Here is a 16,945-nt window from a genome sequence, read left to right on the forward strand (position 1 = left end):
AAATTAATTTCCACAGAATAAATAAATAAGTGCATTGGCATTACACGTAAGGAAGAAAGAAAATGAAATATAAACTAAATTAAGTCGAAATGATGAAATTTTGTAATAAAGAAATAATTAGTGACATTTGTGTTACGCTTGAGGAAGAAAGACAATGAAAACAAATCTAAAACAAAAATGATGAAATTTGCACAAAAATGTGTCGTTATAATAGGTAGGAATAATCACATAATAATGAATTTTTTGTTTTTGCAAAATTCAAGTTTCAGAGAAGGAATGAATTAGTGGCATTGGTATTACCCTTACTAACAAATGAAATAAAATATAAATGAAAATAAAATTAGAATAGTAAACATTCCTAAGAAAGTATGAATAAGTGGTTTATCTATTAGCCTTTAGGAAGAAATATAATGAAATGAAAACTAAAAAAATCAAAACAATAAATTTCCAAGGAAGAATTAGTTAGTAGCATTGGTATTATCTTCTAGTATTTTGTTAAAACAAATAAGGACAAAATTTGCATGCAGTATATACAAAAATTGTGCTTTAAAAATATGCATCAAGGAGCATATAATAACGTTGGTATTATCCTTAAAAGAAGAATTAAAGTAAAATATTAACTAAAACAAAATCAAAGTAATACAGTTTTATATGGAACAATTAATTAACATCTCAATCAAAGCAATAAAGTAATAAAGTTTGATATTGTCCTTTAAGAAGCAAGTAACATGAAAATAAAAATTCAGAAAACTTGCACATAATAGTGAATTGTTCGCACATATTATATAGTTTTCTTTTGTATACATTTGCACTCACTCAACATCTCAAAGGTACCCACAAATAAATAAATAAAAACAACCAATCTATATCTATACCTACTAAAAAAAAGTGTTTTTTTGATATTTTGATCCGTTCACCCATACTATTGTTTTAGATTACTAGCAAAAGGGTCCGTGCATTGCAACGGGAGAAAAAATACCACACGTTTTTTTTCTTTTTATAATCATTTTGATTTATTAAAATAATAAGCTAACTCACTAATGTAGTCAGTCCTATCCTATTTTGTTGAGAAATCAACCCGTCCATTGTTAATTCCACCATGATGAGAAATTGAGCGGGACAAGCAAAGCAAAACAAAGAGGCTACGTGAATTGATCAATGAATTGTTATCTTATTTCACTCATGGGGTAGAGAATGTGGGATCAGATGACAAACTGAAGGTGGTGTTTAATTCTCTGTCTCTACAACAATACAGTCTTACATTCAATACATTCATTCATGAGCAAACAAATCCCCATAAAACAAAATTTATTGCCGGTGCTTGGCACACGGTTGGAGGCATGGGGAGGGGATCTCATCCGATGATGAGTTTCTGCCGAAGGAGGGGATACGATGAGGGGAGCAAGGGTTAGGCCCCTCTATCTGGCCATAAGGAGTCGCCGTTGCTGCGACATAACCTCGGAGTTCCCCGTATGAGCCATGGAGACCCGCCTCCACCTGCAAGTACTTCGCTCCGTCGCGCCTTATCCGCGCGTCGCCGCTGTTCTGCATCGAGCAGACGCATCATCCCCAGTCACTGTAGCTGTCGCATTGATTTGATCCAGAAGCTGTGCTCGAGCGTCAAAACGGGGGCAGCAAGCGGGCAGAGGTACGGCCGCGGAGGCGGGTGGGTTGAGATCGACAACAGTGGTGGTTGAGGTCGGCCACAGCGGTGAGTGGTGTGGCAGTGGCCTCGGCACAGGCCAGGGTGGACCAGGGTCGACGCGATGCGCTCGAGCGCCGCAACGAGGGCAGTGAGTGGGGAGAGGTACGGTCGCGGAGGCGGGTGGGTTGAGATCGGCAGCGGTGGCGGTTGAGGTCGGCCGCAGCGGCGAGTAGTGTGGCGGCGGCCTGGGCACAGGCCAGGTGGCCCAGGGTCGATGGGAGGAGACGATTCGTACGGGTATATTTTTTGCAGCGAATCATTTTTTTCTTTTAGTTGCAGATAAATGATGGAGCGCGGGTTGAATAACAAAAATTACAGAGGCTTTTTTATAGAAATGCCGCGGTGGGTTTTCCGATGGAAGCAATAGCCGCTTTATCTATACCTAATAATAAAGCGGTTATTGCTTCCGTCGGAAAACCCACCGCGGTATTTTTATAAAAACCCCTTAATTTTTGTTATTCAACTCGTGCCCCATCATTTATCTGCAACGCAAAACAAAAAAATGATTCGCTTCAAAAATTATACCCGTACGCATCGCCTCCTCCCGTTGACCCTAGGCCACCCTGGCCTGTGCCCAGGCCGCCGCCACACCACTCGCCGCCGCGGCCGACCTCAACCGCCACCCCTGTCGATCTCAACCCACCCGCCTCCGCGGCCGTACCTCTCCCCGCTCACTGTCCCCGTTGCGGCGCTCGAGAGCATCGCGTCGATCCTGGTCCACCCTGGCCTGTGCCCATGCCGCTGCCACACCACTCGCCGCCGCGGCCGACCTCAACCATCACTGTTGTCGATCTCAACTCACCCGCCTCCACGGTCGTACCTCTGCCCGCTTGCTGCCCCCGTTTCGGCGCTCGAGCACAGCTTCTGGATCAAATCAACGCAACAGCTACAGTGACTTGGGATGATGCGTCTGCTCGATGCAGAACGGTGACAGCGCGGCGGAGCGAAGAACTTGCAGGTGGAGGCGGGCCTCCATGGCTCACACGGGGAACTCCGAGATTATGGCGCGGCAACGACGAATAATAAAGCGGTTATTGCTTCCGTCGGAAAACCCACCGCGGTATTTTTATAAAAAGCCCCTTAATTTTTGTTATTCAACTCGTGCTCCATCATTTATCTGCAACGCAAACAAAAAATGATTCGCTGCAAAAATTATACCCGTACGCATCGCCTCCTCCCGTTGACCCTGGGCCACCCTGGCCTGTGCCCAGGCCGCCGCCACACCACTCGCCGCCGCGGCCGACCTCAACCGCCACCCCTGTCGATCTCAACCCACCCGCCTCCGCGGCCGTACCTCTCCCCGCTCACTGTTCCCGTTGCGGCGCTCGAGAGCATCGCGTCGATCCTGGTCCACCCTGGCCTATGCCCATGCCGTTGCCACACCACTCGTCGCCGCGGCCAACCTCAACCATCACTGTTGTCGATCTCAACTCACCCTCCTCCACGGTCGTACCTCTGCCCGCTTGCTGCCCCCGTTTCGGCACTCGAGCACAACTTCTGGATCAAATCAACGCAACAGCTACAGTGACTTGGGATGATGCGTCTGCTCGATGCAGAACGGCGACAGCGCGGCGGAGCGAAGTACTTGCAGGTGGAGGCGGGCCTCCATGGCTCACACGGGGAACTCCGAGACTATGGCGCGGCAACGGCGACTCCTTATGGCCAGATAGAGGCGCCTAACCCTTGCTCCCCTCATCGTATCCCCTCCTCCGGCAGGAACTCATCATCTGGTGAGATCCCCTCCCCATGCCTCCAACCGTGTGCCAAGCACCGGCAAGAAATTTTATTTTGTGGGGATTTGTTTGCTGATGAATGAATGTATTGAATGTAAGATTATATTGTTGTAGAGACAGAGAATGGAACACCACCTTCAGTTTGTTATCTGATCCCACATTCTCTACCCCATGAGTGAAATAAAATAACAGTACATTGATCAATTCACGTAGCCTCTTTGTTTTGCTTTGCTTGTCCCGCTTAATTTCTCATCATGGTGGAATTAACAATGGACGGGTTGATTTCTCAACAAAATAGGATAGGACTGACTACATTAGTTAGTTAGCTTATTATTTTAATAAATCAAAATGATTTTAAAAAGATTAAAAGCGTGTGGTATTTTTTCTCCTGTTGCAACACACGGGCCCTTTTGCTAGTTATTATTAGGTATAGATGTGAGATTTATACTATCCGAGGTGGTACTAATTTTACTAAGAGATCTATATGCCTAGTAATACTAATTACTAATCTATATCAATACCTACTAAAAGAATTAAGGTGCATTTCTTCAAAAAAATTCATCTGTTCATCTATATTATTATTTCTATTTTTTTATTAAGATTTTGTACTATCCGAGGTGGTACTAATCATTAAGAAAAACTGTGCTGGGCCTATTCCCCATCAGCAACTACCCATCCCCATGTGGCCGAGCCAAGCTGGGCCTGCTCCATAGCAGAACATATATATTGATTCACATTGCGTGTGGTTGCATCGAACTCACAACCGGCCCAGCCGCCCTAAGGCTAGCTTCGCAAAGTTTGCATGTAACCTAGGAATAGATAGACATGTATGGTTAGGTAATCCTCATGATCCAAACCTTGTACCTATGATCGTGGCTTTTGATGAACAAAGACGACGAGATTTCTTAAAAAAAAACTGTCCTAGCTCATACATGTGTTACAATTTAGGGTTTATTTTTTGATCAATAGTCGGGTGTTGTGAGAATCAACGATGGAGACATTAACACATACAAGGTGAGATATGGGTCCCGTTACCCTTACCCAAGAGAAAATGTAGCACGAAGAAATTAACTATCTTTGCTTGACGTGTCAATAACAGATTTCGTGGGAAAAGCAACGGCCCAAAAATAGAATATTGGGTTGATTTGCTGGGAAAATGGCCCAGAGGAAACAGACGACCGGTCAAAAAAGATGCAGTATTAAGTCCAAACAAAAAGAAAGCACGGCAGGTCAAACACAAAATGGCCGCTTTAGGTTAAACAGCCGACCGATCAAAGAGGCGTCGCATTTAGTAATAACAAAGAAAAAGGCATGTCATGGCCAATCCAACGAAAAGGAAAATGTTTGATCGATTACTCATGCGGAAGTTGAAAATGATCCTTTAGTTACAAAATATGTGCAAAAAATACTCACATATGGGTACATACTACATCTCTATACATTTTTGGATAAAAATGCATTTTGATGTGACCTAAAAAGATGAAACAGAAAAAATGAGTAGATTATGCTTGCTGCAACTATTACTCCTCTCAATTTGTTTGTTTGCTGCTGCAATTATTTTTCTAGGTTAGTTTAATTGCTTACTACTATCACTTCGTATTTATTAATATTTCTATTTTTTCATGTTCTTTTTTTGATTTCAAGACTTAAATAATAATTTCAAGAATGAACTACAAACAAAAGTTAATGTTGTTCAGTCCGATTAATTTACTTGAAACCATACCACATGTCCTGATCAAATGACCCACTATTTTTTGCCAAATGCCACTGTCATGTGAGGACATAGTTCCTTGATTTGGTAGATTCATTGGAACCACTGTTTGCTCCAGTCGCAATGTACAGTCATTTACGCTAATAATGATAAAAAAGCAAAAATGAATAAAAATAAAAAATATAGAAAAACAAAGGGAGAGAGGGAAGGGTTGGGTCCCACATGTAATGCATATCAGCCCGTTTAGGAATTGGTTGGTCTAAAACAAAGGCCCATCAATTTTTTTCAGCCCAAAACAAGACACACCATGCAATAGAAAAAAAAAAGGAACAATCAACGGTCAAAAAAAAAAAATACTGACCAAAGTTCAATTCTCAGGCAACTTATATATTAGCTAAAATGTATTTCTATTGAACGTTGCTGGCTGATGCAGGTTAAAAAGGTAAAATAGGAACCAAGATGGCATTTGCAGTCTCTAGCTCGTTAGATGGTTCAGGCCGGCAACATGTTTCGCACTTGTTAATAATCTCATGCTGAATATTTCCTTCTTCTAAAAATACTTATCGGAAAAATAGATGTATCTAGATTATTTAGCCGGAGAATACAGTGACAATACCGAATCCAGGCAGACAAAGAATTGCCCGCCAGGCCCCAACAAAATCTTATCCACGAAAGGCTCATTCAAGGAGCCCCGACCCCCTAGTCGCCTCTCCTCTGGCGACCTGGGGGAACCCCCACCGGCATCACCACCCCTCGCCCCCTCCCACTACCCCCGCCTCGCCGCTTCCTGAGGAGCCCGCTGGCGAAACCCGGCCAGGCTCCAGGGAGGGTGGCGGCGGGGCATCTTGCGGGGTGGCCCGACGCGTGGATCTCACCCGCTCGGCTGGGGTTCCGGCGATGGCTGGCATCGCGGAGGCTGCTTCTAGTGCTCAATGGCGTGGGCCGGCGGTGTTGGTCCTCCCGTGCGGATGAAGGGACTTGACAGTGGGGCGATGAGAGGTGCGTCCCGGCCGGATCTGGCTAGCCTTGACTGGATCCGGTGTGGCTGTGACTGGGCACGTCGCGGGAAGATCAGGGGTGCACGCGTTGGTGGGCTCCGTTGGCGGGTGCTCACAGCATTTGTTGTCCTGGCGGCTCGGGCCAGGTGTTGTTCATGATGGATCCAGTGGTGGCGGGCGCTGGCGGCGCGGCTGCACCTCGCCGGAGCAGGCTAGCTGGGGTGGCGGCCCCGATCATGGTGGCGGCACCTTTCTCTCTCCCACTTTTGGGGTTTGGGGTTGATAGGTGCTCTGGCCGACCGCCACGGATCCGGCTCCCAGATCCGTTGGTGGTGGCGCTCGAGGATGCCTCTGTGGCAGTGGCAGGGCGCCCTTGGGTCTCGAGGAGTTCCTCTCTACAATAGAGCTGAATCAGTTGGCTATAAAGAATAAAGTAATATTATTTTGTTTAGTTAGAGGAAAGAGAAGAGGAGAGAGAAGGTAAGCGGGCTCTTAGCTAAGAGCTAGTTCTAGCACGTGCTCCTAGGCATTTTGTTAGTATGAATGGTGGACCATATAATAAAGAAGTAGTACACTTTTGCAATGAACTATTGTACATGTTGACTATAAGACGGGCTATAGATGACATGCCAATGACTTATAGCCAGCAGCTAGCTATACTATTGTACTTGCTCTAATGGAGCTGCGATGGTGGCGGCGAGCCGCAATTCTAGATGGCGGCGTGGTGGCGCCGCATAGGTGGTTGTGCTCCGGTGGTCGTTTTGATTGGCCTCCGGCCTTCGGGGCAGTCGTGGTTTGCTGGTCGACAACGATGCTCCCTACTCATCTCACTGCACAATGATGCTCCAACTTCCCTTGTGTCATTGTGTGGCTCAGCGCTGAAGTAGGTGCTCCGGACGAATGTCTAGCAGTTGCTTCTTGAAGGCCTCATCGTGGAGCTACCTCTATCGTTGCGTGTGTCATGCGTCCGAGTGAAAATTCAAGGTTTGTTGGAGCGAGCGGCGGCGGCACCTGTGTCGCTACCTTTTTGGAGGCACCGCCTTGGATCCCTTGACACTTGTGGGTCCGTGGGTTTTTTGAAATTGTGCAGGGCTGCCTTGCGGCTAGGGCGGTGGATGCCGGAGCACGATTCCGGACGGTGCATGTATGTCGAGGCGGCGGCCTCGGGCGGCCATGCAACAACGGCTCTATAAGGTAGACATATGGCTCTGCATGACATGGGTGGTGGCTTTGTGCCGCGAGGGTGACGAGTTCACCGGTCCGGTCATGGGGTGTTTGTGCGATTGTCTCTTAATCAATCTCGTGGTCGTCTTCTTTATGGTCGTCCCTTAATCAATCATGTGTGCGGCACAGTTGTCCCTTTTAAATCGTGCGGTGTGTAGGTGTGTGTGGTTTTTCGCTTGTTTTCCTTAATTAACCATGCATTGCATCAGGTTTTCGCCCGGTTATCCCTCACTACAAGAAATCGGTTAATCCGTGACGGATTTCTGATGACATTTTTAAAAACCGTCGTGGATGGCCTGGTACAGTCCCACAAGCCCGCTGAAGCCCACTTTGCCGTTCCCGTATAAAATGCTAACCCTAGGGCTGCTCCTCAATCCCCTCCTATCTCCCTTCCCCGCAGCCCAACTCCTCTCTCGCTAGCCACCTCTCTCCCCCACGCAACTCCTTGCCCCCGCCGCCGCCGCTCGATTCCAGCAACTTCCGGTCGCTATTGCCGGTGTGCAGCACACCCTAAACTTCTACTCGGTCCGCTCCATCCTCCCGTCCGTCTAGATTAACCGCTCCCGGTCGCCAACGCTCGCCCGCAATCCCTCGTCGTGGTTAGGGTTTCGGTGACGGCGCTGCTCCGACGGATCCTCTCCGTCGCCTACCGCCCTGCTGGATGGCGCTCATGGTACAGGAAGTCGCGAAGGCCCTCCTCCTCCCGCAAGATGTGCTGGCACAGCGCACCTACATCGGCATGCTCGACACGAGCGCGGGCGCGACGACCTCGTCCCACTCGAAGATGGTGGCGGCGAACGTCGGTGCAGTTCTCTACGCGCGCCGATGCAGCTCACACACCCTCCTCCTGAACCCCGTCCACGTCCACCCATCCGGTGATGTAAGCTCGTCTCTCCCCATTTATCCCAAAATCTGGAGTGCACTTGCATCTGACGTACATACATATGAATAAGCACCATTGTTCGCTTCAGTCTGTATGCTTCAGTCTATAAGCTATCTGGATGGCACCTGCATCTGTTGATGCATAGAATAAGCACCATACTTTGGCCTAATTTCTATGTGTAAATTTGGTTTAACTTTGACTGAAAATATATACAAGTAAATATATATGATTGTTTCATTTAAGCATGCACAGATTCTGTTCTGATTACCTCCATTTTTTCCCACAACAAGCCAGCAAAGCAAAGATTCAATGATGCTTGTTATGGCCTTTGAAAATTGTAATTGCATCTAGTCTTGTAGGTTAATTATCTGAAAAACACAAAATTTTAGGGTGGTTCATAGCTGCTGTTCAGGTCACTTCTTTATAGGTTTACACTTGTTTCATCCATGCATATTTGTGCAGGAAGTATTATGTAGAACAGAGGAGAAGGGGCACAATCATCCCAGCTTGTTCGCAAACAGGCTCATTTCATTAGTTTTGCAAAGATGTGAGTCTGACTTTTTCTTCTAAAAGTACTAATTCAGTTCAGTGGGAAAGATTAGTTGTGTGGTTGACTGAGTAGCATAGAACTTGCAAAAATATTCTTCTGTGGCACTCACACACGTCTCTTGCTGGAGTCAGAAAACTCAGTCGTTGCTCGATTTGTAAGTAACTAACTCTATGGCACAGCAGGGCATGTAAGAAATTACCTAGTTTATCATTAGAAAATCATTTTAACTGGAGTAGCTGGGTAATGCGGTGGCTGGAAGCTGAGTACACGGAGACTATTAAGGTGAGATGGGAAACAAATTCTGCAGATTGATTTTCCTAGGCACTTGTCCTTGGAGGAACTGTGTGATGCCTGGTATACACACCTGCGTGAAACTTACTTCTTTGGTCCAAGTCCTTCTCCATGAAAATTTATAGCTGCTCCACTACGTGATCTCAAACAACTCCTCGCTGTTATCATTTCTCTTAGGTTCTAGGTTAGAGAAGCTGCAAAATTGTGGCTCATACAATCCTATCCTAGCCTGCACGCATACACATGCCCATGGAGTCATGGGTCTGGTTAGCAACGAACCAACTCATAGGTGAGTTCGATCAACTCACCCGACAGCGTGGACTTTGGTATAGGTCAACGTTTTTCTTTGGGTGGAAAAGATCAATGTTGTACACGTCCGGGACATATATAGTAGACGTATTGGACCTGAGAAAGCTAGACGTGGTGGGCGTGGATAGCTAGCTAGACGTGGTGGATCTTAGACTCATGACATTATTTGGAATATTAATCCGGGTTCACCAAGTTTACATTGTAAAAAAGATCTAACGGACATGACTGCTCTATAACAAAAGATATACAAGATCTAAGCTGGTATTTTCTAATTATTGTGCGATTTTTTAGAATATTCCTCTATATTTCACCCGTATTTTGCTTTTAGTATATAATAGAATAGATAGATTGATAGATAGATAGATAGATAGTTGTATGTTTGATAATTGTTGATGATATCTTATGGTTGCAAAAGAAATGTATCTTTGGGCAAAATGTCCACATTCTTACATAGGTCCATTGTTGTCCCCTTCATAGCCCGTTGGTTCTATTTTCATTATATATCTTTTTTGTTCTAAGTGTTAATTGTTGAGTGTCAACAATATGTGGATATTGTTCTTCAGGTTATCATGGCTGAAACTTGGGCAAAACTATGGGCATACGAAATACATATTTGTTTTTGTTGCCTTATAAACATGGTTGTGAACGGACTGAATATTGGCAAACAGCTATATATCCATTCTCACTTACTTTGTTGTTTCTGAAAGTGAAAGGGACAAAGGATAGCGCAGAGAGCAGATAACACATGGGGTATGTTGATATTTTTGGTCGAATTTACAGTCCATTAGCTGTCATAAATATATCACAACTAGCATGCATACATCCTGACAACATTGATGAAGATATGCTTGATAACTACTCCCTTCGTCCCATAATATAGGATGTTTTTTGACACTAACGGAGGGAGTAACTAACAAGATCTGATTATTCGTTTCATAAATGTTTACAAGAAATAAGTAAGGAATATAGACTAAATTTGTAGTTCTTGTGCAAGCTGATGAAGTTTTCTATACCTGTAGAAGCTTTGTTCCTACTATTCTCACCTTGTACACATATATAGCATTGTTCCTACTATTGTAACCTTGTATACATACATACTGGTTCGTTTTTTTTGTGAGAAAAGGTTCATTTGATTATTGTTTCTTGTTAGAAATAATGGTACTATGCTGGTCAAGTGGGCACCTTGTATACATATATGCTTTTCTGTCTATCCTTGAACTAATACAAAAGAAGCATGATCATTTCAAGATGCACTTTCGCGAAGGAAACCGACAAACTATATCATATTTTCTGTTAATATTTTTCATGCCATTTGAAGTTCGCTTGACAAGCAAGTATTGTTTACTGTTTGTCATCCCTTTGAGATATACGTTCCTTTGGGAGCTGTCTCTTATGCAGTGTAATTCTTTGTGTTTTGGATTCTTTGTAGGTTTGCCAGTTAGTTCGTGTTACTATCGACCAAGGCTTTTTAGCAGGAATTACTTGGGTCTGAAAAGCTTCCTGGAAGTGGTGGTCTAGTGTTCGAGATTAAAATCATGTAGTAGTGCAGTTTCAATGATGTTATGTTACTTGATTTTTATTAAATGCTTATGCTTATGGCACCTTGTAAATATGCTTGTAATGTTTCGATATTAATTTTGCTTTTTGAAATCAGACCGGATTGTTGGGAATTTGTATTGTCTTGTTGAATGAATATAATTGCATGTCTTGTTGTAAATTATGATGCATTGAGAAGATAAGCTGGGGTGAAAAGAAGGGCTAATCGGTTGGACTCGAATGAAATTATTGAGCCAAAACCTAATTCGGTTGGATACTACCTAAGCTATGCTGGCCTCCATAGCTCCACGTTACATCCATGTCATGTAAATCGGTGACGGATTGTTCCGTCATATCCTAGTTTGGGCCGAACGGGCCTGTGGCAAATCCATGACGGTCAAGAACCGTCAAGGAAGGTGCTATATCAAATTATGACGCGATATACGGATTTCGAATCCGTCATGCATGGACATGCATGACAGTTTTTGGATGATCCACGACGGACAGAGACCGTCATGGATTGGATTAACAGATTTCTTGTAGTGCCTGATTAACGGGACAAGTCTCTTTTTCTTAATGATGAAATGCAGGAAACCTGTCCCTCTTGAGGTGTCTCTAAAAAATAAATATGTAGGTGTCCTTATCATATTGATAATTTGGGACGGAGGGAGTGCACAATATCAACGCAGCTTTACAGAAAAATAATACCGCTGCAGAAGCGAAGTAAAGCCCTCGAATACAACACACACCAATAACGCTGGACCTACAAAAACTTACAAAGGTTTACTTAACCTTCTAAACTAATTCTTCTCCCCCCCTCTTATTTTCAGTGGGGGTGAGGCCCTCATCCCCCAATTACCAATCACAATCCTACACATCAGTTTGTACGTAAAAATTTTAAGTAAGCATTTGTATGTAGCCCTTGGACTTGCAAATAAAAGGTAGTACTACATGTTCCCCTTGGACTTGCAAGGAAAGTGGAGAATCTAGCTATCTAGAGCTTGGCAGCTGGTAGCAAGATACATCGCCGGCATGCAGGTCCCGCGAGACCACGCCGATGGTCACCGGGGAACAGACGTACTCGGTTGGGCTGCCGCCCTGCGTGTAGTTGAGGCCAGAGATCTGCGTGTGGATCGTGCCGTTCACGTACATAATGGCGTTCTCCACCCTCCGTGGCCCGTTGCGCTCCTTCATCATCGCGGCGAACTCCGGCGACACGTCGGCCGGCACGTCAAGGATCGTCGTTACGAACAAATCACGCGCGAGCTGTGGCCCCACCTCTATGCCATCCAAGGCAATCCAAGCTATGGGCATGCCGTTGTGGTAGAGGAGGGTTACATTGACGCCCTGGTACTTGATGCCGACGCGGGCGCTGGGGTTGGACGAGACGAGGCCGAGCGACAGAGTCACCTGGGTAGGCGAAGCTGACGTGTTGACGGAGCCGCTCACGGTTCCGTTGACGAGCTGGATGTAGAGCTTGTCGGAGCGCACCGATACGGCGACAGCCCCGGCGATGACGGCCACGGTGAGTGCAGCCACCACGGCCGCCACCACGTAGCGCCCCACGTCTATCAGACACCGGACCCTTGTGTGCTCGCCGTCTTCATGGTCCTTGCCCATTGAATCAGGTGGTGTTTGTTTACAGGGACTTTTTGGTGTAGGGACTAAAAAAAGTCTTAAAAAGTCCCATGTGAAACAAACAGGAGGGACTTTTAGGGACTAAAGTGGGGTGTTTGGGACTATTTGGAGAAGTACCTATGTGAGGGACTTTTTGGGACTTTTTGACACTTTTTCCAACAATGCCCCTACTTTTAGCATGTAATTTAATAACTACTACTACATTACTAAGGATAACATGGTCTTTTTACATGTCATTTAATGACCTCTAGTCCCTATTTAGTCCCTGGAAACAAACGGGTAGGGACTAGGGACTTTTAAGTTGGGACTAAAAAAAGTCCCAGGACTTCTCAAACAAATAGGGCCTCAATCTCGGCCTCCAACGCCAACACTCTTATATATAGCCTCGTCCTCGTGTAAGTAACTACCAGGTGCTGCAGTTCTCAAGCTAGCTAGCTAGACATGCACATATATATCACCTGCCTACATGTGTGTGTATATATATATATATATTCCTCTCTTTTTTGCGAGGAGACTTATACATATATATCCCACATGTTAAAGTGATAACTGTGCTTACCCGCACAAGAAGCAAGCTGATAATGGCGACTAGTACCTTGTACTCGGTTAGAAGCTATCTTGTCTTGAGAAAAGGAAAAAGGGGGCTCCAATGCTCAGTCGAGTACGCCTCTTAATATTCCTTCTACTCCCTCCGTTTCCAAAATATAAATCTTTTTAGAGGTTTTACTAGAGGACTACATACGGATGTATATAGATATATTTAAGAGTGTAATTTCACTTATTATGCTCCCTATATAGCTTTTAGTAAAAATCTTCAAAAAGACTTATATTTACGAATGGAGGGAGTAGATGGCATGGCTCGCTATTCCTCAACACCCAGACATATGAACCACATCCTCTATTTTAACATGGCGGCTCATAATTTTGCCACTACTTTTTCTTCCACCCTAGCTGATGATGGCCGTGATGTTCACATGATCGCAATGCATTTGTGGTGGTAAATCTCAAGGCAATGAACTTGCCGCTGCACCCACACCTATTATTGATAAGAGTGAGGTGTTGGTCCTGGGCTACTCTGAGGCTGAGCAGCACAGGATCGCGGACAACCTTAATTGCAAGCTGGTTGCTTTCCCTATCTCGTATTTGGGAATGCCCCTGGCGGAGTCCAGGATTCTGGTTAGCGGGTTTGATCCGCTTGTGGGATGAGTAGCGTCCCGTGCGGAACCCTGGTGCGGCAGGTTCACGTCTAAAGGTAGCAAATCCATTCTCATTAGCTCTAACCTCGCAAGCCTCCCCATGTATATGATGGGGATGTATATCCTGTCCGAAGGTGTGCACAGTGCCTTCGACAAGGAGCTGGCTAGATTCTTTTGGCAGGCAGGGAATGGTAGACCCAAGTATCACATGGTGAAATGGGCTGACATTTGCGTGCCAAAAGACCGAGGGGGCCTAGGCATTCTTGCGTCCCGCCGCATGAACGTGGCCCTGATGCTCCGATGGGTTTGGCGGATTCTGCAGGGAGATGGGGGTCTGTGGCTTCAATTGATTAAGGCCAAGTATCTTCGAGGCAGACCCCTTTTGGCATGCTCACTCGCGAATGGTTCGCAGTTCTGGAAGTCTATCCAGAGCATTAAGCACGAGATTAGGTTGGGCTTGCGGATCTCGGTGGGCGACGGGTCTGGGACCCAGTTCTGGGTAGATCCCTGGTTGGAGGGAGAGCCTCTACGCTTCCGGTTCCCGAGGCTCTTTGCTATCTACGCCGACCCTGCTGTCCTTGTTCCTGCATCTGCTCTGGAAGACGGATGGCATGTTACATTCCGCCGTCCCCTTGGCCCAGTTGAGGTCCAGGACTGGGAATTACTCTTGGCAGTGGTTCCCCTCCCGGTCTCGGCGGTTAGTGATAGTGTCTCTTGGAGTCTTTCTCCCTCGGGAGAATTCTCTGTTAGTTCGGCCTACCTGGCGTTGTGCAGGATGCCGGTCCTCCCGTGGTTATCCCCACTCTGGAAGGCCCCGTTGCCCTTGAAGATTAAGATTTTTGTTTGGCAGCTTCTCCGAGACCGTTTACCTTCACGGACCGAGGTGCTGAAACGTCGTGGTCCGGGTAACGACATTTGTCCCCTGTGCCATGTTCCGGAGACTGGCTCTCAAATTCTGTTCTCATGCGTTGCGGCACATGCACTATGGTGCTTTGTACGCGAGGCTCTGGGACCGGAGTGGGAGGCCTCTGACCTTGCAGATTTTCTGCAGGTGCGGGCCACTCAGGTCGGCCATAAAGCCGACTGTTTTGGATGGTCTTCGCGGCTATGATGTGGACTTTTTGGAATACTCGCAATAAAATAGTGATTGAGAAGGTGTTCCAGCGGCGTGCATATGACTCGTTCTTCAATTTCCTTGCTTTCTTGCAGCACTGGCATCCGCTCGTTAGGACCCGGGACTGGGACCGGCTTCAGCACTACCTGGACGCGTTGATGGCGGCCGCCCGACGGCTCTCCTCTACCTTGCTTGCTGCCTAGCTTGTCCCTGTGAGGGCATTTTTGTTTCTTCTCTTTTATTGGGTTGGACTGTGGTGCTGCCCCAGCAGATTCTCTTTTTATTTCTTTGTTCGGACTTGTTGTTTAGATTCTGGTCGTTGTGCTTTATATATAAAGCGGGGCGAAAGCCTGTTTCAAGAGAGAAGGGAATGTTTAAAACTTGAAAAACAAATCTCATTGACCATGAACTACTCCCAATGCCTAAAAATATAAAGACTTTCCAAAAACAAATCAAATGCTAGGCACAAAAGACTTTTGAATCAGCAAACAGTTTTTTTTTAATTTAGGATTTTCTTTGTCATTCATGAACATTTTTTTGTTTGGATGAACAATTATAAAAATGCATGATCAGTTTTCGAATTAATGAACATTTTTTTGACTCAGCAAATATTTTTTGAATCGATTTTTTTAAATGGGGATTTTTTTGAAATTCATGATTTTTTTTCATTTTTGTGAAATTTTTCTGATATTTCAAGCTCATTTTGGTTTCTGATTACGGATATGTTTTGAATACACGACCTGTTTTTTCAAAATCATGAACATGATTTTATTCTCTGACCATTTTTTCCCAAATAATGAATTGTTTTTATAATTTGCTAGCAATTTTGTAAAATCGCCAAAAAAATGAATCCCATTTTTTATGATTTTCTGAACATATTTTGATTTCACAGACAATTTATGATTTCTCAAATATTTTTTCAAAAAAGAATGTAACCTCTTGAAATTCGAAAATCTTGAATTAATTAAAGAATAAATAACAAAAACGAGGAAAAAATAGGGGCGTCACGCCATGCACATCAGCCAGCAGTTTAACGTCACATGTATAAGTGATAATTGTGCTTGCCCCGCACAAGAAGCAAGGTGATAATGGCGCATAGTTCTTTATACTCGGTTATAGACTATCTCAAGAAAAGGAAAAAGGAGGCTCCAATGCTCAGTCGAGTACGGCTCCTAATACTCCCTTCTAGATGGTATGGCTCGCTTTTTCTCTCAAAATTGATTATAGTTTAGAGGGTGCTTGGATGCAAGGTACTAAAACTAGTCTTTTTAAGAGGCTAAAGTTTCAAGCACCCCTGACTAAAGAGAGGCTAAAACTAGTCTTGAGGCTAAAATCTTTTAGTCAGGGGTACCTTTACTAAAATATGCATTAGTCATTTCTCTCTCTTCATTTAACTCCTCAGGCAAGTTCTGGATTGGAGGGTTTGGAGGATAATAAATGCTCGTTAACTCAGATTTTAGTCTCTTTGGTATTTGGATCCAAGCATGGATAAGGCTAGCAAGTTTTAGTCTCATTACTTTTAGTCAAGAGACTAAATCGTATCCAAGCACCCTATAAGAGCCGGGCTTATAACTCACTTTTCTAACACTGTTACCTATATGAAATAGAAACAAAAAAATTTAGCCGAATGAGCCCTCAGACCAATGATAATACTAGAGCTAAATGTTCGCTATATTTTGCTTTAGGCAAAAAATCAGATCTATTAGTATAACAGTTCATTGAAGTATAATTATCTCAGATATAATAAAAATTACATCGATATTTTGATACCATCGAACGACTACTACCGCCGTCAGAACGAGCGCTGATGAGTCGTTATCGTTGCTCTCCCACCGGAGCCGAATTAAACTTATTGATGACAGCCGAGATGTCTTTGCGCACGTGCCTCTAAGAACCAATGCCTTAGAACCGCAGTCATCCTTGTTCAACCCTTGCCTAGTTCTGAAGCATATATATCGCTACATGACGAGAATCGGTAACGTCACCGTCCCAAGGACACGGCAGAATTTTACACTAAAGCTCCGTCGACTATGTCCAACTTGACGAACGACGGGGAG

At 44.9% G+C, this 16,945-nt stretch overlaps 2 protein-coding genes across 4 annotated transcripts; one reads left to right on the forward strand and one right to left on the reverse strand.

Moving 5' to 3' along the window:
* The first annotated feature begins 7,760 nt into the window (after window positions 1–7,760).
* LOC123411484 lies at window positions 7,761–11,121 on the forward strand. 3 transcript variants are annotated; one of them, XR_006613273.1, is made up of 4 exons: window positions 7,761–8,251; window positions 8,717–8,801; window positions 9,968–10,154; window positions 10,834–11,121. XR_006613273.1 is itself a non-coding variant. In XM_045104439.1 (4 exons), the coding sequence occupies exons 1-3, from the start codon at window positions 8,033–8,035 to the stop codon at window positions 10,144–10,146; spliced, it is 339 nt and encodes a 112-aa protein (XP_044960374.1). In that variant the 5' UTR covers window positions 7,763–8,032; the 3' UTR covers window positions 10,147–10,154; window positions 10,834–11,121. The 3 variants fall into 3 exon arrangements, 2 of the variants coding, with proteins under 2 accessions (XP_044960374.1, XP_044960372.1); XM_045104439.1 differs by having other exon boundaries at window positions 7,763–8,251; window positions 10,112–10,154; XM_045104437.1 differs by lacking the exon at window positions 9,968–10,154 and having other exon boundaries at window positions 7,783–8,251.
* A 535-nt stretch (window positions 11,122–11,656) lies between these two features.
* LOC123412780 lies at window positions 11,657–12,560 on the reverse strand. Its single transcript, XM_045105716.1, has one exon. The coding sequence runs from the start codon at window positions 12,558–12,560 to the stop codon at window positions 11,931–11,933; it is 630 nt and encodes a 209-aa protein (XP_044961651.1). The 3' UTR covers window positions 11,657–11,930.
* Between the last annotated feature and the right edge of the window lie 4,385 nt (window positions 12,561–16,945).

Source organism: Hordeum vulgare, chromosome 7H (genome assembly GCF_904849725.1).
Source record: "Hordeum vulgare subsp. vulgare chromosome 7H, MorexV3_pseudomolecules_assembly, whole genome shotgun sequence".
Lineage (NCBI taxonomy): Eukaryota > Viridiplantae > Streptophyta > Magnoliopsida > Poales > Poaceae > Hordeum > Hordeum vulgare.

Excerpts from the sequence above, each read along its gene's own strand:
- LOC123411484 (XM_045104437.1), top strand. The coding sequence starts at position 8,033 with ATGGCGCTCATGGTACAGGAAGTCGCGAAGGCCCTCCTCCTCCCGCAA. Across the intron at positions 8,252-8,716 it reads ACGTCCACCCATCCGGTGAT|GAAGTATTATGTAGAACAGA; the intron begins GTAAGCTCGTCT and ends ATATTTGTGCAG. Across the intron at positions 8,802-10,833 it reads TTCATTAGTTTTGCAAAGAT|GTTTGCCAGTTAGTTCGTGT; the intron begins GTGAGTCTGACT and ends GATTCTTTGTAG.
- LOC123412780 (XM_045105716.1), bottom strand. The coding sequence starts at position 12,560 with ATGGGCAAGGACCATGAAGACGGCGAGCACACAAGGGTCCGGTGTCTG.